Below are 27,584 nucleotides of genomic sequence, written 5' to 3'. Positions count from 1 at the left end.
CCTGGAGCCAGCTTATGCCTTAGAAGTAGCTTTTTGGAATCTAGTATTTGAGAGCTGGTACAGAAGAGACACATGTGTATAAGCATACATACCTGAGACAAAACTGTCATGAAAGAAAGAAGAAGATGAAGAAGATGAAGATATTGGATTTATATCCCGCCCTCCACTCCGAAGAGTCTCAGAGCGGCTCACAATCTCCTTTACCTTCCTCCCGCACAACAGACACCCTGTGAGGTGGGTGGGACTGGAGAGGGCTCTCACAGCAGCTGCCCTTTCAAGGACAACCTCTGCCAGAGCTGTGGCTGACCCAAGGCCATTCCAGCAGCTGCAAGTGGAGGAGTGGGGAATCAAACCCGGTTCTCCCAGATAAGAGTCCGCACACTTAACCACTACACCAAACTGGCTCTCCGATCGAGCCCGATCGAATCTCAGTACAGGATGTGTTTAGAGAACTTCTTAACATGGATATATGTACACCATAGGTGGCCAAACTTGCTTAACATAGGAGCCACATAGAATAACTGTCAGATGTTTGAGAGCCGCAAGACATGAATGTCAGATGTTTGAGAGCAGGAAGGAAGGAAGGAAGATAGAGATAGATAGACAGACAGACACAGACAGACAGACAGACGGATAGATAGACGGATAGATAGATGGATGGATAGATAGATAGATGGATGGATGGATGGATGAGGATAGATGGGGTGGGAAGAGGGGGGAGTTGGAAAGAAAGTAGCTTTAACTTTAAATGCATTCTCCAAGCCACCAGCTGGCTTGGCTTGGAGAAGTAATTTAAAGAGAGAAATGCCCTTTCCAAGCTGGCCAATGGGGGGGGGCGCTGTGGGGGCTTCAAGAGCTGCACAATATGTGTGAAAGAGCCACATATGGCTCCCGAGCTGCAGTTTGGCCACCCCTGGTGTACATGTTTTATTCTGTGTGTTGGCTCATAGGGCTTCCAAGATCCGTATCATCAAGCATATAGAAAGATGATAGTGAAACGTTAAAAGAAGCAAGGACGGTGGCCAGTAATCCGTCTCATTAAAGCAGGAGTTGCTGCCCCCGTCACCCCAACAACATCCTAATTGGAGAGATTCTTCATGTCCTCCCAGGCCTTGTCTGATCGGCTTTTTTCTAGCAGAAACTTTGCGTAGACAGTTCTCAGTAGGATTGTGAGCGATTCTTGGAACTATCAGTTTTCAGTGCGGATAGGAACAACCAGCTGTATCTTGTCATTCAGCGACTGTCAGGTGCCAGTTAAGGTGCTGATTGCTTATCTGTTTAAAAAAGGAATCAGCCCCTTTCCTTTGGTGGGGAAGGGTCTTGACCGAGATGCGCTGAACAGGCTGTAGCGCTGTGATGTGTCTAAAATAACCTCTGCAGCTGACACAGGCTTCTCTTCCCACGTGAGTACAGTCGGGCGAGAGAGCCGGTTTCATTCTGTCTTCAAGACTCAGGCTGTGCAGTGATTACTTCTGTGTCCTCTTGTACAAGACTGGGAGTCCTTTTATAAATGAACAGTTGTGGGGCCACACCACATGCCAGTTTGGTGTGGTTAAGTGTATGGGCTCTTATCAGGAGAACCGAATTTGTTTCCCCACTCCTCCACTTGCACCTGCTGGAATGGCCTTGGGTCAGCCATAGCTCTCTTATCTGGGAGAACCGGGTTTGATTCCCCACTCCTCCACTTGCACCTGCTGGAATGGCCTTGGGTCAGCCATAGCTCTCGCATGAGTTGTCCTTGAAAGTGCAGCTGCTGTGAGAGCTCTCTAAGCCCCATCCACCTCACAGGGTGTCTGTTGTGGGGGAGAAGATATAGGAGATTGTAAGCCACTCTGAGTCTCTGATTAAGAGAGAAGGGTGGGGTATAAATCTGCATTTTTCTTCTTCTTAAGCAACCAGAGCAGTTTTCTTGATGGATGGGAACCAGAGACTTAGGTTAGCCACTCTAGATCATTGTCAGAGCCGTTCTCCTGGAAACCAGAAATACGTTGGGGCCTCAGGCAGGTGCTAGGACTTGCAAGACACCCCCCCTCCCGGTTCCATGGCTGCAGTAGCTTTAATTCCAGAAAGCCTAGAATGTAAGTTTAGCCTCAACTAGGTGCAGGGCCTTTTCTCTCCTGGCCTCTGCCTGGTAGAACCAACTCCCATTGGAGATCTGGGCCCCGCGGAGTCTGTTGCAGTTCCACAGGGCCTGTAAAACAGAGCTGTTTGGCCAGTCCTTTAGTTGAGGCAGTGCTAGAATGTAAGTTTAGCCTCAGCTAGGGGCAGGGCCTTTTCTCTCCTGGCCCCTACCTGGTGGAACCAGCTCCCATTGGCGATCCGGGCCCCACGGAGCCTGTTGCAATTTTTCAGGGCCTGTAAAACAGAGCTGTTTGGCCAGTCCTTTAGTTGAGGTGGCGCCAGAATGTAAGTTTAGCCTCAACTAGGAGCAGGGCCTTTTCCCTCCTGGCCCCTACCTGGTGGAATCAGCTCCCATTGGAGATCCAGACCCCACGGAGCCTGTTGCAATTCCTCAGGGCCTGTAAAACAGAGTTGTTCGGCCAGGCCTTTAGGTGAGGTGGTGGCCATCACTAAAGATCAACATGGCCTCACTGCCACATGCAGGCCTGCCTGTAAGTTTCAGTTGTGCAGGAATTGTTTTTGACTACTGCTCTTTGTTTTCTGTCAGCCACGGCGTAGGTTTTTGACCTGGCTGTCATCTGAATTTTTGAATTTGTTAATGTGGAATTGCTTATCTGGTTGTTTTAGAAGAAGAAGGAAAAGACTGCAGATTTATACCCCACCCTTTTCTCTGAATCAGAGACTCAGAGCGGCTTACAATCTCCTATATCTTCTCCCCCCACAACAGACAGTGTCTGAGGTGGGTGGGACTGAGAGGGCTCTCCCAGAAGCTGCCCTTTCAAGGACAACCTCTGCGAGAGCTATGGCTGACCCAAGGCCATTCCAGCAGCTGCAAGTGGAGGAGTGGGGAATCAAACCCGGTTCTCCCAGAGAAGAATCGGCACACTTAACCACTACACCAAACTGACTAGTTATTCATAATTATGTAATTCTTTTTATTGATGTGACCCGCCCTGAGCCTGTTCTCGAGAAGGGCAGGATAGAAATGTGAAATAATAAAAAAATAAGTTGGGAGGCTGTGGAAGAGCAATTAATGTATGTAAGCTGCTGCTCTCCACTTCATAACTGAAGGTTGGAAGGCTTTCTGAAAAGAAAGGTACTCTGCTTGGCTGGGGAAGGAGCAGGATATAAGTTGAATAAATAAATAAATATATATATATATATATATATATAATACTGTGTATACCGGGAATGGCCAAACTGTGACTCGGGAGCCACGTGTGGCTCTTTCACACACATCACGTGGCTCTCAAAGCCCCCACCGGCCTGTCAGCTGCCTTGAAGAAGGCATTTAAAGTTAAAGTTGCTTTCTTTCCGCCCCCATCTTCCTTCCTTCCTTCCTTCCTTCCTTCCTTCCTTCCTTCCTTCCTTCCTTCCTTCCTTCCTTCCTTCCTTCCTTCCTTCCTTCCTTCCTTCCTTCCTTCCTTCCTCCCTCCCTCCCTCCCTCCCTCCCTCCCTTCCTTCCTTCCTTCCTTCCTCCCTCCCTCCCTCCCTCCCTCCCTCCCTCCCTTCCTCCCTTCCTCCCTTCCTTCCTTCCTTCCTTCCTTCCTTCCTTCCTTCCTTCCTTCCTTCCTTCCTTCCTTCCTTCCTCCCTTCCTTCCTTCCTTCCCTCAAACCCTGATGTTTGTGTCTTGAGGCTCTCAATCATCTGACATTTATTCTGTGTGGCTCTTATGTTAAGCAAGTTTGGCCACCCCTGGTCTGTCATTGTGTGTGTGTGTGTGTGTGTGTGTGTGTGTGTTGAGGGGGTGGTGGTTGAGCAACCTCATGGTTCAGAAAAACATAGGATGTTTTAAAATCTTTTGTGCCTTGATTGTTAGGTTACCTAGCAGAATTCAAAGATGGTGCCAGTCAGTGTTTCCTCTAAGCTGAGTTAGCGTGAGCTAGCTCACTGATATTTAGCCTCCAGCTCATGCATTTTTGTCTTAGCTCAGGAAGGATGACCCCCGAGCACACTAATGTATGCAGTAACTCACAACTTTAATACCAGTAGCTCATAAAGTGGAATTTTTGCTCACAAGACTCTGCAGCTTAGAGGGAACGTTGGTGCCAGTGTGGCCCATTTGACAGAGTTTCTCTTGGATGAGTAGTAGTCCAACTTCAGCAACCATTTCTCTGTCTCAGTTTTAGCATCTGTGAAATGGGGTTGTTTGTAATGAGGTCTGTATATTTGTACTTTGTTAAAGCCACATGTCATATGCAGACGATTCAAAACAGAAGCAGCACCATTAGAGTATTATTCCCGTGCGGCTGTGCTTCAGGCAGGTCATGGAATCTCAGGTCATCCTTGAGAAGGAAAGGGCCTCTTACTTGACTACAAAACTAATGATTGCTCTATGGGGAAGACTAAGTAGGAACATTTGTGGGAAGATTAATAAAACGAAACCAGAAGTGCTAGGTAAATAATCACAACATTTGTAGATTTTGGAGAAAATTCCGGGGTCTGTTAGTTTTTTTTTTTTTAAATGAAGCACATATTTAAAAAAAAAATGAATTAATATATTGTACAACTGTACTTGTCAGGGAATCAAGCAGTTTCTTGAGCGATAGCAGATTTGGATCGGTCCCTTTGATGTGTGGATGAATTATCTTTTGATGCTGTCGTATTGTTCTGTCGTTGATAAAAACCCATTGAAGAGTGGTGGGCTAGTAGATATTCTTGAAAGACCTGGGCGACTTTTGCCTTGCACTCAAATAAAAACGCAAGTCCTCCTTTTCCATTTCGGGAGCTGACTGTCCTTTCTAAGCCCAAACCGAGAGAAGAAACCGGCGTAGCTGGCTGTGGTCTTCTTCCTCTACTCCCAGAATGCTACTGGCCATTTCTCATCCACAGGGGTGGAATTCTAGCAGGAGCTCCTTTGCATATTAGGCCACACACCCCTGATGTAGCCAGTCCTCCAAGAGCTTACAAAAAAGAGCCTTGTTAAGCTCTTGGAGGATTGGCTATATCAGGGGGTGTGGCCTAACATGCAAAGGAGCTCCTGCTAGAATTCCACCCTTGCTCATCTACCCTTCCAGAACAGAGTGTTCATCTGGTAGTGCTCACCTACCTTTCATACTTAAAAGCTTTTTCTTGAATTGTGCTTGCTTGTGTGCAACCCCCCCCCCCCAAAACAAAACCCCACCCGTACTCTGCTTCCTGACTGAATCACAGAATGACCACTGCTACATAGGTTCACTTTATTTACATTAGTAAAATGTCTCTCTTGTCTTGTCTGTTCTCTTTTCTTATCTTGCAGCTCTCCTTGTCAGGAGTACAAAAGTTGTATTATCTGTTGTGCAAAAAAAAACAAACACCCAACTGCTTGCAATTTGGACGCACTCCTAGTTTGATCGCTCATCTGTGGCTATTTGCTTTTGAAAGGAAAGCAATTAGGCTTTTGGTACTGTGTGAGCAGTACATTATATTCTCCTGGCATTATCTCTAGGTCTGCGTAGCCCTGTTGTAACCGGGGGAATAATCCTAATGCATAGCAGCGCGACCTATTGCTAACTCGTACTGAGATACTGGCGTAGAGCGGGTCATGGGTGCTGCTGATGACTCCAAACATGTGAGCAGCCTCCGTCAATGGATGAGTTTGCTTCAAGCCCAGTCCCTTGACCTTAGGCGTGATTTGTTGCAGTGTTCTGATACAAGGGGTGAATATAGTCATTGGTCAGCCATGGGAAAGGGAAGAGGTGCTGTTTGCAGATTAACCAGCCTATCCAGACCAGTTTGGTGTATTGCAGGGCTGGCCGAACTTCCTTAACATAAGACCCATGTAGATTAAACCATCAGATGTTTGAGCCACAAGACATGAAAGTCAGATGTTTGAGAGCCATAAGACAGGGAGGGAGGGAGAGGTGGGAAGAAAGCAAATTTTAAATGCATTCTCCAACCTGCTGGCTGACTTGGCTTGGAGAAGTGATTTAAAAAGATAGATGTGTTCTCCAAGCTGGCCGACGCAGCAGTGGGGGCTTTGAGAGCCACACAATATGTTTGAAAGAGCTACATATGGCTTCTGACCTGAGCCACAGTTTGGCCACCCCGGTATAATGGTTAAGTGTGCGGTTTGATTCCCCACTCCTCTGTGTGCACCTGCTGATGTGACCGTGAGTCAGTCAAAAGTTCTCACAGAGCTGTTCTGCTTGAGAACAGTTTCTGCCAGAGCTCTTTCAGCTCCACCTACCTCACAGGGCGTCTGTTGTGGGGAGGGAAAGGAGATTGTAAGCCACTCTGAGACTCCTTTGGGTAGTGAAGGGCAGGATATAAATCCAGTCTCTTCTTCTTAGACAATGTTTAGATTTATAACATTAGATAATATTTAAGAATGAATTCTACTGTGAAAATGTACTCCCAGCACTTAGTGCAGCTTTATACTTTCTTTGGGCTCCAGAGTGATAACAAGCACCTGCCATATGCATGTGTTACCTTACGTAGGAAGAGGCAGATTTCATCGCTCAGTGTTTCCGAGCCTGTAGGTCAGACCCAAAGTGGGTTGCAAAGTCTGTGAAAGTGGGTCATGGGCCAGTCCTTCCTAACGGCTTCCCCCATCCATTCTCTCTTGTGCTTCTGAATCCAAGATATGACCCTGAAAACAATATATTCCATGTCATACATTAGTTGGTATTTTTTCCTTCACCGCATCTACATGTTGATCAAGTAAAATAAGTCCGGATGGTTACTAAAGCAAGGTTCTTAGAATCTTAGGGGGGGATTTGAAGGAGGAGTGGAGAAGGAGAGGGCGGTCGGAGACTGGAAACTTAACTTCCATATGCTAAGACTGCATATGTTGGAATGCCACTTGCATGCGGTTCATAACGGAGACCACTGCGCCCTTTGAATGACGTTTATGGGTTTCTGCTGTGGCTGACCAGATGTTATTGAGAAACCCCTAAACATCACTCAAAGGGGCACAGTGGTCTCCCATCGTGAACCCCCATCCAAGTGGCATATCAAATACATTTGAACTTTGCGTCACTGTATCGAAAATGTTGGGAACTTCAGCCATAGCACGCTGCAGCGCTGACCGCCGTTGTGGTGTCCATGTGTAGGCATGGTGGTTCTTGTTGACAGTTCTGTAGAAATAAGCAAAAGCCATTGGGGGATGGGGAATCTTAATCACTACAAAAATGGGGGCACAGTCAGAAAATTCTCATGAAACGGGCATCATCCTTCGATACAGTTGGCCACAGGCCTCAGATTCAGCAGGAGCTCACAGGAGCGCAGCTCCTGAACCTTTCTGAGAGTTCCTCCTCTTCCTCCCCACCTACCTTGCCCATTGAATAGTAGGTGCAGCTGCATAACAATCCCCGGATTAGGAGAGTGGGCAGGCAGCCAACCACCAGGGGCTTTGCCACGCCCCCTCATTAATGCCCCAAAGAAGCCCATGCCACCCTTTCTCCACTTCTTATGTGATTTTGGGTGGCGGGTGGCTTGCTGGCCTTTTGACGGGGGGAGGCAACCCAGGAGAGCCGCAGGTGAGAAAGGCCTGCTTGGGCTGGCTGGATCTCTAGCCAGCCCAGGCAAACCTCACTCGCCCAGGGCTCTCCTTTCTTGCATCAGGTTGCTTTTGGCCGAGGGGTGGGAGGCGGCAAATGCTAATGAGCTCCACCACCTTTGTTTTTACAAAACAACCCCTGGTTGAGCATAAGGCTAATTTCAGTCTTAAGACAAGGATGATCAATTGTTACTGCTTACAGAAGAAGATGGAACATCTTGACCAAGAAGCCTTTAGTCACTCTTTGGTATGTTCCAAAGACTCAGTGTTTTGGCAGCCCTGTGTTTTTTTGGCCAGGATGAGACTGCTAATAAATTCTGCTAACCTGTTTGCTGTGGCTTCTATTAATAACAGCATTCCTCTTCAAGCCGACTGGAAATGGGCAGCATATTGGCCTTTCGATTTTCTTTTCTCGTTCAGTTGACCCTGGTGATGCCGTAACTGTAACTGATAACATTGCTACTCTGGCCTTAACCGCACACACTAGGGAGCCAAGATCGATGGCTTGACCCCTCAGCTAGTGGGCTCAGTTCTCAATTTAAGTATTTCTTTTTCACTGTTCAAAGATCTCGACCAGAGATGCGATATTGTCGCTGTCGTGGCTTTGGGGAATTAGCAGTCTCAATACTGGTACTGATATTATTTCTGCATTGTCTTCGGTGCTGTAGCGCTGGGTTCCTATCCCAAGGAGCTTCCAGTTTAAAAGTTAGCATCATGGAGTCAGCCAAGGGAAGCTGAAGAGCTTCTGAGAGATCTCTTAATTCTGGGAGATCTTTGAGGCCCACTGGTGGGTGGCAAGTGTACTTGGGGTAGGGGGGTTAAAAAGTGAATCTGCCCATTTCAAAGTCTGCTTTGGCGGCTAGGGCGGGATATAAGTCAAATAAAAAAAGGTAAAGGTAGTCCCCTGTGCAAGCACCAGTTGTTTCGGACTCTGGGGTGATGTTGCTTTTACATTTTCACGGCAGACTATTTACAGGGTGGTTTGCCATCGCCTTCCCCAGTCATCTACACTTTCCCCCCAGCAAGCCGGGTACTCATTTTGACAACCTTGGAAGGCTGAGTCAACTTCGAGCCGGCTACCTGAACCCAGCTTCCGCTGGGATTGAACTCAGGTCATGAGCAGAGCTTAGGACTGCCGTACTGCAGCCTTACCACTCTGAGCCACGGAGCATAAACAAAAACATAAAGTATGAATTCTTCAAAACACTCTGCTTCGATCCTCCTTTTTAAATATCCAGCCCTGATGTAGAGTTTGTAGGGAATCTCGGAAGTTTTTGCTTACTATTTTGGATGGTCCCAATCAGGGCTTTTTTTTGTAGCGGGAACTCCTTTGCATATTAGGCCACCCTCCCTTGATGTAGCCAATCCTCCAAGAGCTTCCAGTAGGCCCTGTACTAAGAGCCCTGTAAGCTCTTGGAGGATTGGTTACATCAGGGGTGTGTGGCCTAATATGCAAAGGAGTTCCTGCTACAAAAAATCCCCTGGTCCTTATAAAGTATTTTTTTGTAGCAGGAACTCCTTTGCATATTAGGCCACACACCCCTGATGTAGCCAATCTTCCAAGAGCTTACAGTAGGCCCTGTAAGAAGAGCCCTGTAAGCTCTTGGAGGATTGGTTACATCAGGGGTGTGTGGCCTAATATGCAAAGGAGTTCCTGCTACAAAAAAAAGCCCCTCGTCCTAATAAAGTATTTTCATTAGGGTTTTAACAATATTATCAACACACATTATTTTGTTTCCAACAATATTCGGAGAATGCAACATTTAGCTGCCCAAGAGAAGGGGTTCTTCAGCTGGAAGGAAGATGGTCGTCTTTGTGCTCTCCGGAGATGACATGCCCTCCAGTGGCTAGACCACGTTAACAGATTTAGCTTGGATTGTTTTATCACATCTAAAATTAATTTCCAACTTTGCTAACAAAAAGACATCTGCTTTTTTGGGTTGTCCTCAACCGTAACAGGGACTTGCGTTTTGCTGACCATGCTGCGCTAGCTGTTGGAGGAAAGACTTTCTCTTCTGCAGTGTTTGAACTGCATCGCCATGGGGAAGAAACGGTTCTTTCAGTTGAGTTTCTGGTGGTGATTCTGTCCCTGGAAGGGAATGTGATGATGTTTGGGGGGAGGGGATAGAGAAGGATGCCTTTTTTTCCAGGGGAATCCTTTGGTTGTTATTATTTGACTCCGGTTACGTCTTTTACAGAGGTGCCGATCCTGTGTGTGCTGATTTCATGATTCTCTCTCATGGAAATCGCACGTCCTGGGCAATTTAATGAGGGGGAAATGCATTCGAATGAATTTTGCCAGGCCAAAGAGCGCCTTCCTCTCATTGGTCCGAATCTGACATAGATCTTTTCATTCAGCCTTTGAGTCTGTTGCCTGAAGGGATTCCCTCCCAGTCTGTGTTGTTAGGCAACCTGAACAATGTGGTTGCACTTGGTGGATGGATAACTGGATTGTAGTCCTTTCTTTCTGCTCATTCCCTCTCTCTCTCTCTTTAAAATCCAACTGTTCGTAGCTTGCAAGGGCAAGCGTCGCTTTAGGGGTGCTGTAATTATGAAGAAATGGGAGGGAAAACCTTTCAAGGAAAGTTTTGAAAAATGGAATTGGCTTTTAAAAAGCAGTTACTGCCAGCATAGAGGTCTAGCTGGAACGTCAGCAAATGGATTCTCGACAAAGCACAGCTAATTTAAGACATAATCAAGCGCTTGTCAGTGTTTTTAAAGTTAGCAAAAAGTCCGAGGACAGGTTTCCATCCGATTATAAAGCCTTGATATAGGAAGCAATCCAAACGGAGCTGTGTAAGTTCTCTGTCCAAAAGCACTAAATGCATAGCTGAAACGCTCCTAATTAATGGAACTGAGATTTTTTTTTTGCAGATTTATGCCCCGCCCTTCGCTCTGAATCAGACTCAGAGCGGCTTACAATCTCCTATATCTTCCTCCCCCACAACAGACACCCTGCAAGGTGGGTGGGGCTGAGAGGACTCTTACAGAAGCTGCCCTTTCAAGGACAACCTCTGCCAGAGCTATGGCTGACCCAAGGCCATTCCAACAGCTGCAAGTGGAGGAGTGGGGAACCAAAGCCAGTTCTCCCAGATAAGAGTCCGCGCACTTCACCACTACACCAAACTGGCTCTCAGAAGAAGGATGCCTTGGTGAGCTCACCCAGAGTAGTTCTGGATGAGCCACTGAGAGAGGGAAGGGAGGAAGAAAGCCTCAGCAAACCCACTTGGAATAGCTCCAGAAGAGCTGCGGAGAGGAAGAAAGGGAGGCAGAAGGAAGCCTCAGTGATCTGTCTGGGGCAGTTCTGGATGAACTAGTGAGAGAAGGAAGTGGGGGGAAGGAAGCCTTGGAAAGCCCCTCTGGAGTAGCTCCAAACAAGCCACCAAGGAGGGGTGGGGGGAGTTGGTCGGCGTGTCTGGCAGTTGCACAGGAGACTGGGGAGAAAGTGTGTGTGTGTGGGGGGGGGGGGAGATGAGATTCCCTCCATGAGTATTGTGGGTGGACCTCACTTGTATCATAGAAAAAACAGACAAAATCACAGAACAAAGTTTTATCCAGTGGTATCTTTAAGACCAACAAAGCTATTGTGTGCATACAACGGTTTGGTTCAGTGGTTAAGTACGCGGACTCTTATATGAGACCACCGGATTTGATTCCCCACTCCTCCACTTGCAGTTGCTGCGAATGGCCTTGGGTCAGCCATAGCTCTCGTAGGAGTTGTCCTTGAACGGGCAGCTGCTGTGAGAGCCCTCTCAGCCTCACCCACCTCACAGGATGTCTGTTGTGGAGGAGGAAGATAAAGGAGATTGTAAGGTGCTCTGACACTCTGAGATACAGAGTGAAGGGAGGGATATAAAGCCGCTGCCGCCTCCTCCTCCTCCTCCTTCCATTTGTGTTCCTTTAATAGTACCCTGAAGACCTGTCAACTTAGATGGATTATCTCATTATGCCTATTGGTAGGGCCAGTGTTCTTTTTACTAGGCTGAATAACAGGAAAGTAGATACAGTTGTGTCCATACACAGGCACACAATTTAGCCATGGGCCTACGTTGCCCTAGGAAGATTGCAGAATATCTTCCTTTTATGTTTTCAAGGAAATGCTGCAATTTTCTGTAACAAGTGCTTTAAGTCTTTATTTTATCCTCCCCCCCCCAATTAGAACAAAATCAAAATCTTCTCCCCTTCAATTTTAAACTGAAACACAACTACTGTTATTTAGCATACACGTTCACACAATGTCCAGATATATTGACAAATATAAAATGTAACCAATTGAATTTTTAAAAGTATGCACACTGGCATACTTTCATGATAAATTTTAGCTGCAATGTAGGAAATTCTTAGGTTTTTGTGTTTTCTATACAAACTTCCAGAGCTCCAGGTCATATTTGTTGGTTTTACAGCATGCTTCTTTCTGTAGCGCAGGATAAAACTCTAATGCAGGGGTGGCCAAACTGTGGCTCGTGTGACTCTTCCACACACATTGTATGGCTCTTGAAGCCCCCAACACCCCGTGAACCAGCTTGGAGAAGGCATTTGTCTCTTTAAATCACTTCGCCAAGCCAGCCGGCAGCTTGGAAAATACATTACAAGTTAAAGTTGCTTTCTTTCCACCTCTTTCTCCCTCCTCCCTCTAATTTCCTTCCTTCCTTCCTTCCTTCCTTCCTTCCTTCCTTCCTTCCTTCCTTCCTTCCTTCCTTCCTTCCTTCCTTCCTTCCTTCCTTCCTTCCTTCCTTCCTTCCTTCCTTCCTTCCTTCCTTCCTTCCTTCCTTCCTCCCTCCCTCCCTCCCTCCCTCCCTCCCTCCCTCCCTCCCTCCCTCAAACATCTGACATTTATTCTGTGTGGCTCTTACATTCAGTAAGTTTGGCCACCCCTGCTCTAATACAACTCTTCCTGGCCATTGACAACAGAAAAACATTAATATGTAACAAGGGAAGTCTCCATACAGGCTGTTGATGGTTTTGTTGGCAGTGGGGTGGGGATGGGGGCGGGGATAGAAGCAACAGTGTCTGATGGAAATAGCAACCTTCTAAATGTTCAGGTACCGAATAACATGGTATTTTGTTGATAATCAGGTTACTTACATCCTTTTTGTCCTGTGTTTTTGATTGTAGATTCAGCAAGCTGAAGAGCCTTAACCTTTCTAACAATCACTTAGGAGACTTTCCTTTGGCTGTGTGCAGCATTCCAACCTTGTCTGAGCTCAACGTCTCCTGCAACGCACTCCAAAGTATCCCGGCCGCCGTTGGCGATATGAACAAGTAGGTACACCGAACATGGCTTGAGTGCTTTGTCTTGAGTGCTTTGTCCTCAGCATGTTAGTAAAACAGAGCCACAGATGTAAGGGAAGCACTCCAACTTAGCTAATTTATGTACCATCTAGTCCAGGGCTGTCAAACTCCATCCTGTGCGTCATTACCCAGTCCACCCAGGGCTTCAGTTTGGTGTAGTGGCTAAGTGTGTGGACTCTTATTTGGGAGAACCGGATTTGATTCCCCACTCCTCCACTTGCAGCTGCTGGAATGGCCTTGGGTCAGCCATCGCTCTCGTAGGAGTTGTCCTTGAAAGGGCAACTTCTGGGAGAGCTCTCTCAGCCCCACCCACCTCGTGGGGTGCCTGTTGTGAGGGAAGAAGTTAAAGGATATTGTAAGCCACTCTGAGACTCTGATTCAGAGAGAAAGGTGGGGTATAAATCTACAGTGGTCGTCTTCTTCTTCAATCAGGCCCACGGCAATTTTCTCCCCCCCTCCCCCTCTGGTTCTCCCCCTTTGAAGCTCCAAGGCTGCCGAGGATGATGTTTCCAGCTCCTTCTGCCTTGTCTTTGCCGGCTTCTGAGCTCGCAAAGCTGCAAGGAAAACACAGAATGGACTTTCCATTAGGGTCTCTGCACTCTGAGACCTTAATGGGAAGTCCATTCCGTGTTTTCCTTGCAACTTTGTGCTGCAATGTATTTCAATGGAGTGGAGGTAAGACAGTTTTGCTTTTTGCAGGGTTTTTGGCCATTTGGAGCTGATGCTTTGACCCAGCTTGTCTTTGCTGACTAGACCTGAGAACTGGTGCCTACTGGCTACTCTAACCTGGGAACCCACAGCCATATTACACTGGAGAGCTAGTGTCAAGCTGAGTAGACTCAGGTGGGGGTGGGGAGAAGCTTGCATTGCCCAGCGATTTCATGTTTCCTAGATCCAGAGCATTTTATATTTTGAGTTTCAGCTGTGATCCTTGTGCTTTTTCTTGATGTTTTATTTTAAAAATTGCTTGCCAAATCCCACTATCCTGCACCTTTCCATTTTAAACAAAATGTCACGAGAGTTCTAACATGTTTGAATTTTAAGTTAAAATAATATCTTTAATCGTGTTTATATATATCCTTTATAAAGTTTGTATCTCCACTACCTGGCATTACATTTTATGACATGCATGGTTTGGCCTCACTAAGTCCCATTTGTGTCAAATCCGGCCCTCATAACCAATGATCTATTCCAGTGGTCTCCAACCTTTGTGGGACCGGGGACCGGCACCAGGGCCGGCCCGTCCACCACAGCCCCAGGGCCAGCAGGGTGGGAACACCAAATTCGGCCCTGCCTCCCTGCAGCTTCCCCACAGCCATGCAGCTTCCTTGCCCCCACACCCACGGCCGTGCAGCCTCACCACCCCATCTCTCCTCACTGCGCCTCCTCCACCCTCCGTTTTTACAATTTTAAGGCCGGAGAAGGGGCGATGAAGCGCTGTCTTCCCCGACTCTTTAAGGGTCGACCCCCACCCCACCCTTGTCTCCTCCCCACTTCCTTCCCACGCCCAGGAAGGAAGTGGAGAGGAGGCAAGGGCGGTGTCGCTTCTTCAGCAGGTTGCCGGCCACTGCTACGGAGGTTTTCCCTGCCAATCGGTGGGGGGGGGGGGGTCGGCCCTTAAAGAGCTGGGAAAGGCGGCACTTCATCGCCGCCACTTCTCTGGCCTTAAAATTGTAGAAACGGAAGGTGGAGGAGGTGCCATGAGGGGAGGCGGGGCTGCGAGGCTGCACAGCACCAGGGAGGAGGGTGGGATGGCTAGGCTTCGCAGCATGCTTGCTAATAGGCTGCAGATCGGTAGTGGTCCGTGGCTCAGGGGTTGGGGACCCCTGATCTATTCCATGCATGTGTAAAGCCCTGTCAAGTCCACACCTCACTTGTGGTGATACAGTAAGGTTTTCAGGGCAAGAGACACACCTCACTTGTGGTGACACAGTAAGGTTTTCAGGGCAAGAGACAATGTAAGTGGTTTGCTGTTGCCTGCCTCTGTGCAGCAACCATAGGTTTCCTTGGTGGTCTCCTATCCAAGTACTAACCAGACCTGAAGCCGCTTCTTGGATCTCTGGAGATGCAAGGCTATTCAAGTCAGGCAAGGCAGCCTATGCAGGTCAGGAATATTCCTTGCAACATTTATATCCAGGGATTTTTTGTAGTAAGAACTCCTTTGCATATTAGGCCACACACCCCTGATGTAGCCAATCCTTCGGGAGCTTACAGTAGGTCCTGTACTAAGAGCCCTGTAAGCTCTTGGAGGATTGGCTACATCAGGGGGTGTGTGGCCTAATATGCAAAGGAGTTCCTGCTACAAAAAAAGTCCGGCTTATATCCCACGTTTCCCTGTCTTTACCGATCACCCCCTTTCCTAATGTATGTTTGTTTGATTTATATCCCACCCTCCCCGCCAAAGCAGGGCGGCTCACAATGCATAATGGAACGACAATAAAAAGATATAAGTTCAAACATTAGATTAAAACAATTTGGTTCTAATCTCAGTACATTTTGAGGATAGCATTCAGCGATCTTAAAAACATCCATTTAGATCTAATCTCAGCAGTGGTGGTCTTTTCAGTTAAATGCTAGCTGAAATAGTATCGTCTTGCGAGCCCTGCGGAACTGGGCAGGGTCCCGTAAGGCTTGGACCTCTTTAGGCAGTTGGTTCCACCCAGGGCTTTTTTTGTAGCAGGAGCTCCTTTGCATATATTAGGCCACACACCCCGATGTAGCCAATCGTCTTACAGGGCTCTTTGTATAGGACCTACTGTAAGCTCCAGGAAGACTGGCTACATCAGAGGGGCGTGGCCTAATATGCAGAGGAGCTCCTGCTACAAAAAGAGCCCTGGGTTCCACCAATATTTAGAAGAAATTAGAAAAATTCAAAATCGATGCGCTCGAAGACTGAGTATGCTCCTCCTGTTAGCTTTCCCCACTGTGTCCAGCACGGCAAGCCTTTGTGTAAAGTTCAGATTGTCATCAAGAGATTAAAAGAACTGGCGTTGTATAACGAGCACCAGTTTTGGCTAGTTTCAGTCCACCGGCAGGAACCCAGCCCTGCCCAGCTGCCTCCTATCTCCGCACTTCCCTGCCTCTGAAAGAACACAGCTTCTTCTGTTCCCCGGGGACTTGGTGCATTTTCTTTCATCTGAACTCCTTTTTTTTTTTTTTAAAGCTTGCATCACAAAGTGTACTCTTGGTCCGCGTTTTGTTTGTTGTCAGGTTTCCACTCAGCGGTGGGCCACTGAAAAATGAACATGTCATGATATCGTAACAGTTCAGCCAAGAGCTAATGAGGGGACTCGGGCGGGAGGTGACGGAACGGGTGCAGCCTGTTCTTCGCCTAATTTATATAATCTAAGATGACTTCAACTCCGATCATTACCTTGTGGTGTTTTTCCCCCGCTCAGCACTGGGTCTGTGTTTGTGTCCGAGTTACTTACTGGAAGAAGAAGACTGCAGATTTATACCCCGCCCTTCTCTCTGAATCGGAGACTTAGAGCGGCTTACAATCTCCTATATCTTCTCCCCCCCACAACAGACACCCTGGGAGGTGGGTGGGGCTGAGAGGGCTCACATAGCAGCTGCCCTTTCAAGAACAACCTCTGTGAAAGCTATGGCTAGCCTAAGGCCATTCCAGCAGCTGCAAGTGGAGGAGTGGGAAATCAAACCCGGTTCTCCCAGATAAGAGTCTGCCCTTTCAAGGACAACCTCTGCCAGAGCTATGGCTAACCCAAGGCCATTCCAGCAGCTGCAAGTGGAGGAGTGGGAAATCAAACCCGGTTCTCCCAGATAAGAGTCTGCACACTTAACCACTACATCAAACTGGAACAATGAAATAGATATTGATCTAGTTCCAAATCCTTTGTGTGTGTTTGTGTGTGTGTGTGTGCGTGTGTTTAAAGCAGGCCATGCATTCTGTGGACTTGCTTGTCTTCTGGGATTTTGGAATCCAAAAATGGTGCGTTGTGAAACACCTGGATTCTGAAGGACATTTTGTCCCAGAATTATTTCTGATCAAATTTTGTTCCTTCCCGAATCCAGGTGAAATGGCTCACTATTTTCCCTGTGGAGTTCTTCCCACTTTCCTTTCCTTTCCCCAGAATGTATTAGGGAGGGCACCTGCAATCCATGGTGGTACTTGGGTGTTAGGGCCAATAGGCTGCTACATATATGTGCAGTAGTTCTGAGAAACATGGGAAAAGTCGAAATTAATTCAGGTGCCAGATCCCAAAAGGCTAGTCAAAAAAGATGCCCTAGAGCAGGGGTGTCAAACTCAGTTGTTGTGAGAGCCAGATCTAACACAAATGAGACCTTGTTGAGCCGGGCCGTATCAGGTTGGGCCAGGCCATCTGTATACCTGTTAGCACTCATTGGTCTTAAAGATGCTCTCTTTGTATCTCTCACATGGGATCCAGGGAACTGGGCAAAGGAAATTCTGGCTCTTTCCTTCCTTCCCCAGGGGACCAGGAGGGGGGGAGCCTCAGCCAATAGAAGGAAGAGAGGCTTGGCTCAGTCGTTCTGTTGTGCAATTAAGAGAGACTGGAAAAACAAGCTCTGCCTTCTCCCCCTTCCTCCCCAAGGGAGGAGCCTCAGACAATGGAGAAAATAGCTCTCGCTCTGTAGCTCGTGTGTGATTGAGCAAACCTTGCAGAGCAAGCTGTGATGCAGAAGGAAGCAAGAGAGAGAGAGAGAGAAGGAAACAGATGACAGCCAGTTGCTCAGGGGCCTGATAGGAACCCTCCAGGGGCCTGATTCGGCTCCCAGGCTGCATGTTTGACACCCCTGCCCTAGAGTTTTGCTTGAATTAAACTTTGCTTGCCTCCTTTAAAATCTTAACATTTATGCAGGCCCCAAACCATGAAAACTGTCAGATATTAAACATACCTTGATATTGAACTTAAAAATTAGTTAGTAATTGGTGTACATGCTGCAGTACAAGCTTATAAAGATCCAAGTTGTGGCTGATAACATGATCTTTATGGACTCTCTTCCCCTCTTCAATAGTTTACAGACCTTCTTGCTGGACGGCAACTTCCTCCAGAGCCTTCCTGCTGAGTTGGGAAAGATGCAGCAGCTGAGCTATCTGGGCCTTTCCTTCAATGAATTCTCCGACATTCCAGAAGTGCTGGAGAAGCTCACGGCCATGGAGAAGCTGTGCATGTCTGGAAATTGCATAGAAGCACTCAGTTTGCAGACGCTAAGGAGAATGCCACACATTAGACATATAGATTTAAGGTACGTGCCCTTGCAAATATTTTTTTTTAAGCCTGCCCTGCCTCCTCCTCTTCCCCCCCCCCCCCCCCCTTATTCTTTCTTCTTCATAAAAAAGGTAAAGGAAAGGTCCCCTGTGCAAGCACCAGTCCTTTTCGATTCTGGGGTGACGTTGCTTTCACAACGTTTTCACGGCAGACTTTTTACGGGGTGGTTTGCCATTGCCCAGTCATCTACACTTTAGCCCCAGCAAGCTGGGGACTCATTTTACTGACCTCGGAAAGATGGAAGGCTGAGTCAACCTGGAGCCAGCTACCTAAACCAGCTTCCGCTGGGATCGAACTCAGGTCGTGAGCAGAGGGCTCCGATTGCAGTACTGCAGTTTTACCACTCTGTGCCACGGGGCTCTTTCTTCTTCCTAAGCATACATAAAATGTGTCATTTGTGATGTAGAGTGTGATTCCTTATATCTTATTTCCTAATTGGTATCAAATACAACAGCCCAAGAAATAACTCTGATCCTTTGAAGCACTGGTAATCCATTAACCCATTTTACTTGTCCATGTTGTTTTCGTGAAAAGATACATGTACACAATTGAAAGAGCGAGGAGGCTGTGTTTTATGAATATTGGTGTGCTGGCTGCCCTTGTTCTTTAACTGTGCCCCAAAGCATTGTTTTTATTATATGATTTAATAGATCTTGTCAACTCAGCGCCGGGGGTGAAGCTAAAGAGTTCAATAAAATCATCCAGTTGTCTGCTTTTTATAGATCACCTTTATTTCTGCAATAACTCTCAGGCCGGGCAAGGCAAATTCGATTTTACCTCCTTTTGTCCACAATCTTGTGTGCGAATGGGTGTGGGTTCTTTCTGGCAGGTGCCAGGGTACTTGTGTGGAACGCATAATTCTGAAGCAAGGAGAATTTACGGTACATACTTCCAGTTAGATTTGAGCCTGGTAGCACCTTAGAAACTAACAAGAATTTCAGAGGTATAAGCATTCAAAAATTAGATCTCCCTTTGTACTCTGCTGTGTCTGACGAAGGGAGCTTTTTTGTGTCAAACTCATTTCTTATGAGGGCCAGAACAGACATATATGAGACCTTGTTGGGCTGGGCCATGTCAGGCCAGACCATGTGTGTACCTATTTAAGATTAGGTAGCAGAGATATAAATTGGTCTTAAAGATGCTTTCTTTGTATCTCTCCCATGGGATCCAGGGAACTGGGCAAAGGAAGCTCTGACTCTTTCCTTCCTTCCAGGGGACCAGGGGGAGGAGCCTCAGCCAATAGAAGGAAAAGAGACTTGGCTCAGTAGCTCTGCTGTGTGATTGAGAGAGCCTAGCAAAGCAAGCTCTCCCTCCCCCCTTTCCTCCCCGAGCCTCAGCCAATGGAGAAAATCGAGATTTTGCTCTGTAGCTCCTGTGTGATTGAGCAAGCCTTGCAAAGCAAACTGTGACGCAGAAGGAAGCAAGAGAGAGAAAGAAGGAAGCAGATGACAGCCAGTTGCTTGAGGCCCTGATAGGAGCCCTCTGGGGACCTTATTTGGCCCCTGGGCCACATGTTTGACACCCCTGGTTTATACCCTGAAACTCTTGTCAGTCGGTAAGATCTGGATTTGGATCTGACTGTTCTACTGCAGACTTTCACGGCTGCCCCCTGAAAATATCAGTGTCTTGCATTTTTGTTTTCTATATCTTTTTATTGTTCTGCCTTGCATTTTACCCTCAAAAGACTCTAAATAGCATTGGAAAATGCATATAGATTAGTCTACATTCACATGAGAATATTGACGGTCCCGGATGACTTTTGCGGATGTCCACAAAAGCAAAAGATCAGTTGTCAGGCAGATGTGCACTATGAATCTTTTTGAGCTCAAGATTAGTTCTGGGGTACTTGGTTGTTAGAGAGAATGACTTCTATTTTCCATAGGCATAATCTTTAGTGATAAATGCAACACCCCAAATCAGGGGTGGAATTCTAGCAGGAGCTCCTTTTGCCTATTAGGCCACACCCCCTGATGTAGCCAATCCTCGAAGAGCTTACAGGGCTCTTTTTTGTAAGCTCTTGAAGGATTGGCTACATTAGGGGGTGTGGCCTAATAGGCAAAGGAGCTCCTCCGAGAATTCCACCCCTGCTCCAAATATCCAGTTATGCTGGTGGTGGAATGTGCCTTCAAGTCATCGACTTGTGACGACCCTTCATGGGATTTCAAGGCAAGAGATGGTCAGAGTTGTTTGGCCATTTCCTGCCACCACATCCTGACCCTGCTATTCTTTGGCGGTCTCCCGTCCAAATACTAGCCTGCTTAGCTTTCGGAATCTGACAAGATCAGGCTAGCCTGTTTATCCAGTAGCAATGCTCCCTCTAAGCTGCAGTCTTGTGAGCAAAAATACTACTCCGTGGCTGGCATTAAAGTTGTGAGCTACTGCATAAAATTATTGTGTTCTGGGGCCATCTCCTTCCTGAGCTAAGACAAAAATGTGTGAGCTGGAGGCTAAAAATCTGTGAGCTAGCTCATGCTAACTCAGCTTAGAGGGAACACTGTCTGGTGGTATTCCAAATTATATCTCGGTGAAAGCAGTGCCTGTTTAGCTGGTAGCTATGTCAACAGCTTCTACAACAATAAGAATATTTATTTATTTATTTGATTTATATCCTTCCCTTCCCCACAAGCGGGCCGAGGGTGGGTCACAAGCGACGTTCCCTCGAAGCTGAGTTAGCGTGAGCTAGCTCACAGATTTTTAGCTTCCAGCTCACCCATTTTTGTCTTAGCTCAGGAAGGATGACCCCAGAGCACAATGATTTCTGCAGTTGCTCACAACTTTCATGCCAGTAGCTCACAAAGTAGAATTTTTGCTCACAAGACTCTGCAGCTTAGAGGGAACATTGGTCACAAGAGGTCACTTCACAGTAGAAACCGTCATTTGTAGAATTCCGTCATTTGAGAACTCGAAAATGGGCGTTAGTAAGAGTTAGTCAGAATGATGTTACAAGGTTATTTGTGCGGCTTCTGAAAAAGCTGTGATAAGTGAGACATGGTATAAAGCTGGCGATCACGTGAAGGAGAATTTTCCTTTGAAGCTGATATCTGAGGTTGGACTCGGTATTGCATTGAACCTTTGGAGTGATACACCCCGTGAAGGCTGAAAAATTTCTTCAGAGTCACCCAGTGGTATGGACATTCTCTTTGTGGGATTTTTTGTTTTTATTCATTTTGATATTGTTGTATGAATTTTTGACGCTTATGTACCTACAGAATTAAATATTTTTCCTAGTTGAAAAGTAAGGATTTGCTTTTTGGCATAGTTGTTTGAAGTTGGAGAGCCAGTTTGGTGTAGTGGTGAAGTGTGTGGACTCTTATCTGGAAGAACCGGTTTTGATTCCCCACTCCTCCACTTGCACCTGCTGGAATGGCCTTGGGTCAGCCATAGCCCTGGTAGAGGTTTTCCTTGAAAGGGCAGCTGCTGTGAGAGCCCTCTCCAGCCCCACCCACCTCACAGGGTGTCTGTTGTGGGGGAGGAAGGGAAAGGAGATTGTGAGCCGCTCTGCGACTTTTCGGAGTGGAGGGCGGGATATAAATCCAATATCTTCATCTTCTTCTTCTTACTTAACTGCACTTTGCCACCACTGTTGTTTTCAACTTACCGTGCAGATCTCTTTGGCACCGTACAGCCATTAAGTAGGACAGTAGGAGCAGCATGTGCCTCATAGCTGATGAAGAGAGCGGTGTTTCTCGAAAGCTCATGCTACAATAAAATTTGCTAGTCGTAAAGGTGCCACTGGACTCTTTACTGTTGTGCCTAGTAAGTAACCCTAGGTTAGCACAGCCAAGACGTTTTTTGTAGCAGGAACTCCTTTGCATATTAGGCCACACCCACTGATGTAGCCAATCCTCCTGGAGCTTACAGGAGGCCCTGTGCTAAGAGCCCTGTAAGTTCTTGGAGGATTGGCTACACCAGGGATGTGTGGCCTAATATGCAAAGGAGCTCCTGCTACAAAAAAAGCTCTGGGCTGCAACCGCAAAATCTGAGTAGGTTTTATGAGACATCTTTGGGAGTGCCCTTTGTAGGCCACTTTGAGCTTTTCAAGGAAGATGAGTGGGGGCACACACACATCTTTGGGGACATTGGGAGCTGAGTTTGTAGGTTTATAATGCTGATGAATTAATAAGCGAACAGCCATTCCTTCCGCTTCCCATGTTCATAATAATGCGACTGTGACTGATGGTTCTTCATTCTTCACCTCTCATCGCAGGCTAAATGTCATCAGAAGGTTGGTGCCAGATGATGCTGACTTCCTGCATCACGTGACCCAGCTTGACCTCCGGGACAATAAACTAGGAGCCCTGGATGCCGGCATCTTCAATAACGTGGAAATCCTGCACTGTGAAAGAAACCAGCTGGTAACGCTCAAAATCAGCGGATACTTGCTGAAAGCTCTCTACGCCACTTCGAATGGTAAGTTTGACTTTTAATGTAGCGAAGGACTCGTTTCCACCACCACTCCTCCCCCACACCTTTTCTGGCTTGTACTGCTATTATAAACTTGATGAGGTTTACACCTAGTCCATACTCAGGGGTACTATATAAAGCGTTTACCAGTAACAATAAAAATTTAAAGAGAGTGATCTAGACCAGTGGGAAATGTAGCAGCCGCAGAAATAGTCAGTAATTCATATTACTGTTGCACTGTATACAGTGAGTAATTCATGTTGTTTAGACTTATGTTCAAAGCAGTTTGCATGTATTCTTTCAGTAGTATTCAGAATAAACTAGGCAAGAGTTTTCTTCCAGGAAAGTTTCCATGTTAGTATTCATGTTTATTTATTTATTTTTCCCCATTTAAATGTTATTGAATAACTTAACTGACATAACAAACATAAGGAGTTTCATTCCAAGCATTACAAACAATTAGTGTTAGAGATCAACATATGTATTCATAAGCCAACATTCAAACAAAGTTACAAGGGAAGTTACATATTAATATATTGATGACTCCATCTTTATCAAATTTACATTTTAAGTTTCCTGAATAATTAATGAAAAGTTAATGATCCGTTGTCTAATATCACTATTTAAACTGCAGATAAGAGAGACAATAAACACATTTATGTAATACTGATAAGGAATATAATAAACTCATTTATGTAAACAACCATGTATTCTAATCTGGTCGATTTGGTAGAACATTGTTGGATTTAAGAAAACCAATAACTGGAACCCAATAATATTGCATACAGTTAGTTTTCGATAGTAGAGAATCTCCTAAAAAGAATACATTTTGAGTCATTTGAGACATAATGAACGTTTCCCAAATTCCATCGTGCCATGTTTCGAGTGCAAGTTTAGCTGGATCTTTCCAGCAAGAGGCAATGAATGGTATGTCTGTGGCAGCTGCTAGTAACTGGGAAATAAAATCTCTCTTGGGTTTTAGCATCGAGATATCTGGCCAGTGATCCAAAAGCAGAAATTCAGAACTGAAAGGGGTGCTCACCCCTGCCCACTCTACAATTCGAATCCTGACTTTTGACCAAAAAGACGCCACCTCATGTTTATTTATTTAAGCACTTCTAGGCTGCTTTTCTCTTCAGAGAGATCCAGAGAGGTTTATTTAAAAAATAATATGAATGGATGTGAGGACGATCTGGCTGCGACATCTGCCACCCCATTGATCGCCAGGGTTGATTCTGCGGGTGGTTCTGCGGGTGATTCGCCAGGGTGTCCCCTGCCTCCCTCACCGTTCCATGTGTGTCCCTCCCGAAGCTGCACGCTCGGTGGAAGAGGACGACCATCCCAGATAGAAGGAGTGTACCGTTCTTCGGTCAAGGGTATACGATTTCTGCCCTCCCCTGCTAGAACCTTCAAACAAGCTCAAGGTCCATTTGTAGGAGAACGTAGGGTAGTCTAGCTTCCAAGACTCCAGACACATCCAAGTGAGGCGCTGCAAGAGGCAGTGTGCCATTCTTTAAAATAAATAAATAATATAAATAAAGAGCCCAAAAACGAGCAGGGTTCCACAGGTGGAGGAGATGTGGAGGGAGCCATACAGGAAAGGGGAAACTGCAGGGAACTCATCAGGTAAAAGAGATGCGATTTGGCCTGACCAATCAGCTCACTGCAGTTTCCCCTTCTAACTAGCTGCCTCCATGTCAGGACCCTGGTATTCCTGGGTGGTCTCCCATCCAATTACTAACCAGGTCCGACCTGGGTTAGCTTCCAAGATCTGACAAAATTGAGCTAGCCTGGCCCCATCCAACCTAGGGCCAGGCTGAATGTGATTGTAGGTTAGTACATAAGAAAGGAAAGAGCCCCGTGGCGCAGAGTGGGAAGCTGCAGTATTGCAGTCCAAGCTCTGCTCATGACCTGCGTTTGATCCCGGTGGAAGCTGGGTTCAGGTAGCCGGTTCAAGGTTGACTCAGCCTTCCAAGGTTGGTAAAATGAGTACCCAGCTTGCTGGGGGGGAAGTGTAGATAACTGGGGAAGGAAGTGGCAAACCACCCTGTAAAAAGTCTGCCGTGAAAATGTGATGCGACATCACCCCAGAGTCGGAAATGTCTGGTGCTTACACAGGGGACTACCGTTACCTTTTTAAAAAAAACATAAGAATACCTGGGGCTTTCTTTGTAGAAAAAGCCCAGCAGGAACTCATTTGCATATTAGGCCACACACCCCTGACACCACAATTGTTTCACGTGGGGCTTTTTGTAGGAAAAGCTCAGCAGGGCCTCATTTGCATTTTAAGCCACACCCCCTGGCACCAAGCCTGCTGGGACTGCGTTCCTGTGCATTCCTGCTCAAAAAAAGCCCTGAGAATACCTGATATGGTGGTTGGTTGTGAAAATGTTTTAATGTCTCAGATCATTAGGCCTTCCCCTAGTACACTTCGGGATTTATATTTATATGTTTTATTTTAAAATTTGGGTGTTTACTGTGTGTGTTTTCCTTTCAGAACTTGTTCACCTTGATGTGTACCCCGTTCCAAACTATCTAACCTATATGGATATCTCTCGGTAAGTTAAGTTACTGTGTCGTTCCTTTTTGATTCCTTCATTTTTAGTCCTCCTTTCTTGCTGAAGTCCCAGGCAGATCACACCACTTAAGAACAGTTTAATGCATACAGCAAGTGATGCTATAAATGGATTACCAAACTAGAAATCAGTGCAATAAACACAAGATAGTACATACAATACGTTGGACAATAAAGGAACTTAAAAATTAATTAATTTTAATGACAACACATCAACGAAACAATAAAGGCACTTTTAATTTTATTTTTGTTTATATCTTACCTCTGTCCAGGGCTTTGATTTGTAGCAGGAACTCCTTTGCACATTAGGTCACACACCCCTGATGTAGCCAGTCTTCCTAGAGCTTACAGGGCTCTTAGCACAGGACCTACTGAAAGCTCCAGGAGGATTGGCTGCATCATGGGGTGTGGCCTAATATGCAAAGCAGTTCCTGCAACAAAAGCCTTGCCTTTGATGTAGCCTATCCTCCTGGAGCTTACAGGGTTCTTAGCACAGGACCTGCTGTAAGCTCCAGGAGGAATGGCTACATCAGGGGTGTGTGGCCTAATATGCAAAGCAGTTCCTGCAACAAAACAAAGCCCTGCTTCTGTCCCCAGTGGGGACTAAAAGCAGCATGCCCCAAGTCCCCTAGGAAGCTTCCATGGCGGAGTGGGGATCCAAGCCGGGTCTCCCAGATGCTAGCCCAGTACCCTAAGCACCACACAACCATATTCCCTTTATAAAAAAGCCCTTTTGGTGTAGTGCTTAAGTGTATGGACTCTTATCTGGGAGAACTGGGTTTGATTCCCCACTCCTCCACTTGCAGCTGCTGGAATGGCCTTGGGTCAGCCATAGCTATAACAGGAGTTGTCCTTGAAAGGGCAGCTTCTGGGAGAGCTCTCTCAGCCCCACCTACCTCACAAAAAACCCCCCACTTTAATTCTGTTTGTCTGTGTCCTTTATAAAGTTTACATCTCTGCTACATACGCTTAAATAAATATACACATGGCTTGGCCTGACTTGGCTTGGCCCAACAAGTGTGCAGACTCTTATCTGGGAGAACCGGGTTTGATTCCCCACTCCTCCACTTGCACCTGCTGGAATGGCCTTGGGTCAGCCATAGCTCTCATAGAAGTTGTCCTTGAAAGGGCAGCTGCTGTGAGAGCCCTCTCCAGCCCCACCCACGTCACAGGGTGTCTCTTGTGGGGGAGGAAGATAAAAGAGATTGTGAGCCACTCTGAGATTTGGAGTGGAGGGCGGGATATAAATCCAGTATCATCATCATCTTCTTCTTCATCATCATCATCATCTTCATCATAATAGTCACAAATGAGTTTGACACCCCTGCTTTGATGTATGTTATGGAAAACACCAGAAACTGAGTAGCACAAAATGCATACAATACCAGTCACTCAACAAGAACATCAAAAAAGTCAATTTCATGGAAAAGTCTTATATAGAGATGCAGGAAGTAAAGTTGTGAAAGCAACGTCACCCCAGAGTCGGAAACGACTGGTGCTTGCACAGGGGACCTTTCCTTTCCGGGAAGTAAAGGCCTCAATATCCGTCATTCCTTGACACGAATCCAGGGAAAGTAGCCATCAACGTAGCAAAAAGTTAGTCCACAACACCGGTTTCGGCCACGCCTTTTTCAGTCGTAGACTTTTGCACCAACCAATGCGTCATGGCTTCCCAGTATCAACAATTATTTGTAAACAGGGACTCCAGTACAGAGCTTAAACAGGCACCGCCTTCTGACATTCACATTACTGGTAGCAGCTGTTATGAAATAAAGGCTTTGCATGTTGCACTTTGACAAACATTCGCCTTCCGTTCACCAACAAAAGTGCGTTAACGTTTTGAGCCCAGGAAAGAACTAACAGCCAAATATGTCTGGCTTGGTCTGTAGCATTCAAATAAAAATAATAAACACTGGGACCGGTTTTGCCACCCTGTGTTGATTCAGCCAGGGCCCGCAGCCAACCGGGGTTTGTGTGGTCACTTGTGTTTGTTCCTAGCATGTGTTCAGACTCGGGCGAATCACAAGAGTTAAATCGGCAGCCCTGAGTAAAAAGCCACTCCAAATAAGAACGTAAAAGCTGACCTCTAGTAACGAGACCTTGGGAAGGAAACGAAAGGGAAGGCGCGTGGAAAAGGATCAATCGACTCCTCTGTCTTTCCCATGTGTCTCTGTCCCTTCGGGCACTTCATTCCCGCATCTCTTGAAGCATCTACTGCGATGTTTTAACCCAGGGGCGGCCAAACTTGCTTAATGTAAGAGCCACATAGAATAAACGTTAGGTGTTTGAGAACCACAAGACATGAGCGCCAGCTGTTTGAGAGCCACAAAGAAAGGAAGGCAGGAAGATGGGGGGAAGGTGGGAGAGGTGGAAAGAAAGCAACTTTAACTTTAAATGCGTTCTCCAAGCCTCTGGCTGGCTCAGCTTGGAGAAGTGCTTTAAAGAGAGAAATTTCTTTTTCAA

At 46.5% G+C, this 27,584-nt stretch overlaps 1 protein-coding gene across 1 annotated transcript in view; it reads left to right on the top strand.

Annotated features, from left to right (window-relative positions):
• PHLPP1 (PH domain and leucine rich repeat protein phosphatase 1) overlaps nucleotides 1–27,584 on the top strand; it is a 218,664-nt gene that overhangs the window by 137,902 nt on the left and 53,178 nt on the right. Inside the window, exons 5-8 of the mRNA XM_060244368.1 lie at nucleotides 12,717–12,863; nucleotides 17,889–18,119; nucleotides 22,350–22,552; nucleotides 25,044–25,104. Coding sequence (XP_060100351.1) covers nucleotides 12,717–12,863; nucleotides 17,889–18,119; nucleotides 22,350–22,552; nucleotides 25,044–25,104 — 642 coding nt within the window. The remainder of the gene's footprint in view (nucleotides 1–12,716; nucleotides 12,864–17,888; nucleotides 18,120–22,349; nucleotides 22,553–25,043; nucleotides 25,105–27,584) is intronic.

Source organism: Heteronotia binoei, chromosome 7 (genome assembly GCF_032191835.1).
Source record: "Heteronotia binoei isolate CCM8104 ecotype False Entrance Well chromosome 7, APGP_CSIRO_Hbin_v1, whole genome shotgun sequence".
In the NCBI taxonomy this organism is placed as follows: Eukaryota; Metazoa; Chordata; class Lepidosauria; order Squamata; family Gekkonidae; genus Heteronotia; species Heteronotia binoei.
Note: the sequence above shows the minus strand (reverse complement) of the source record. Positions and strands in the feature narration are given on the sequence as shown.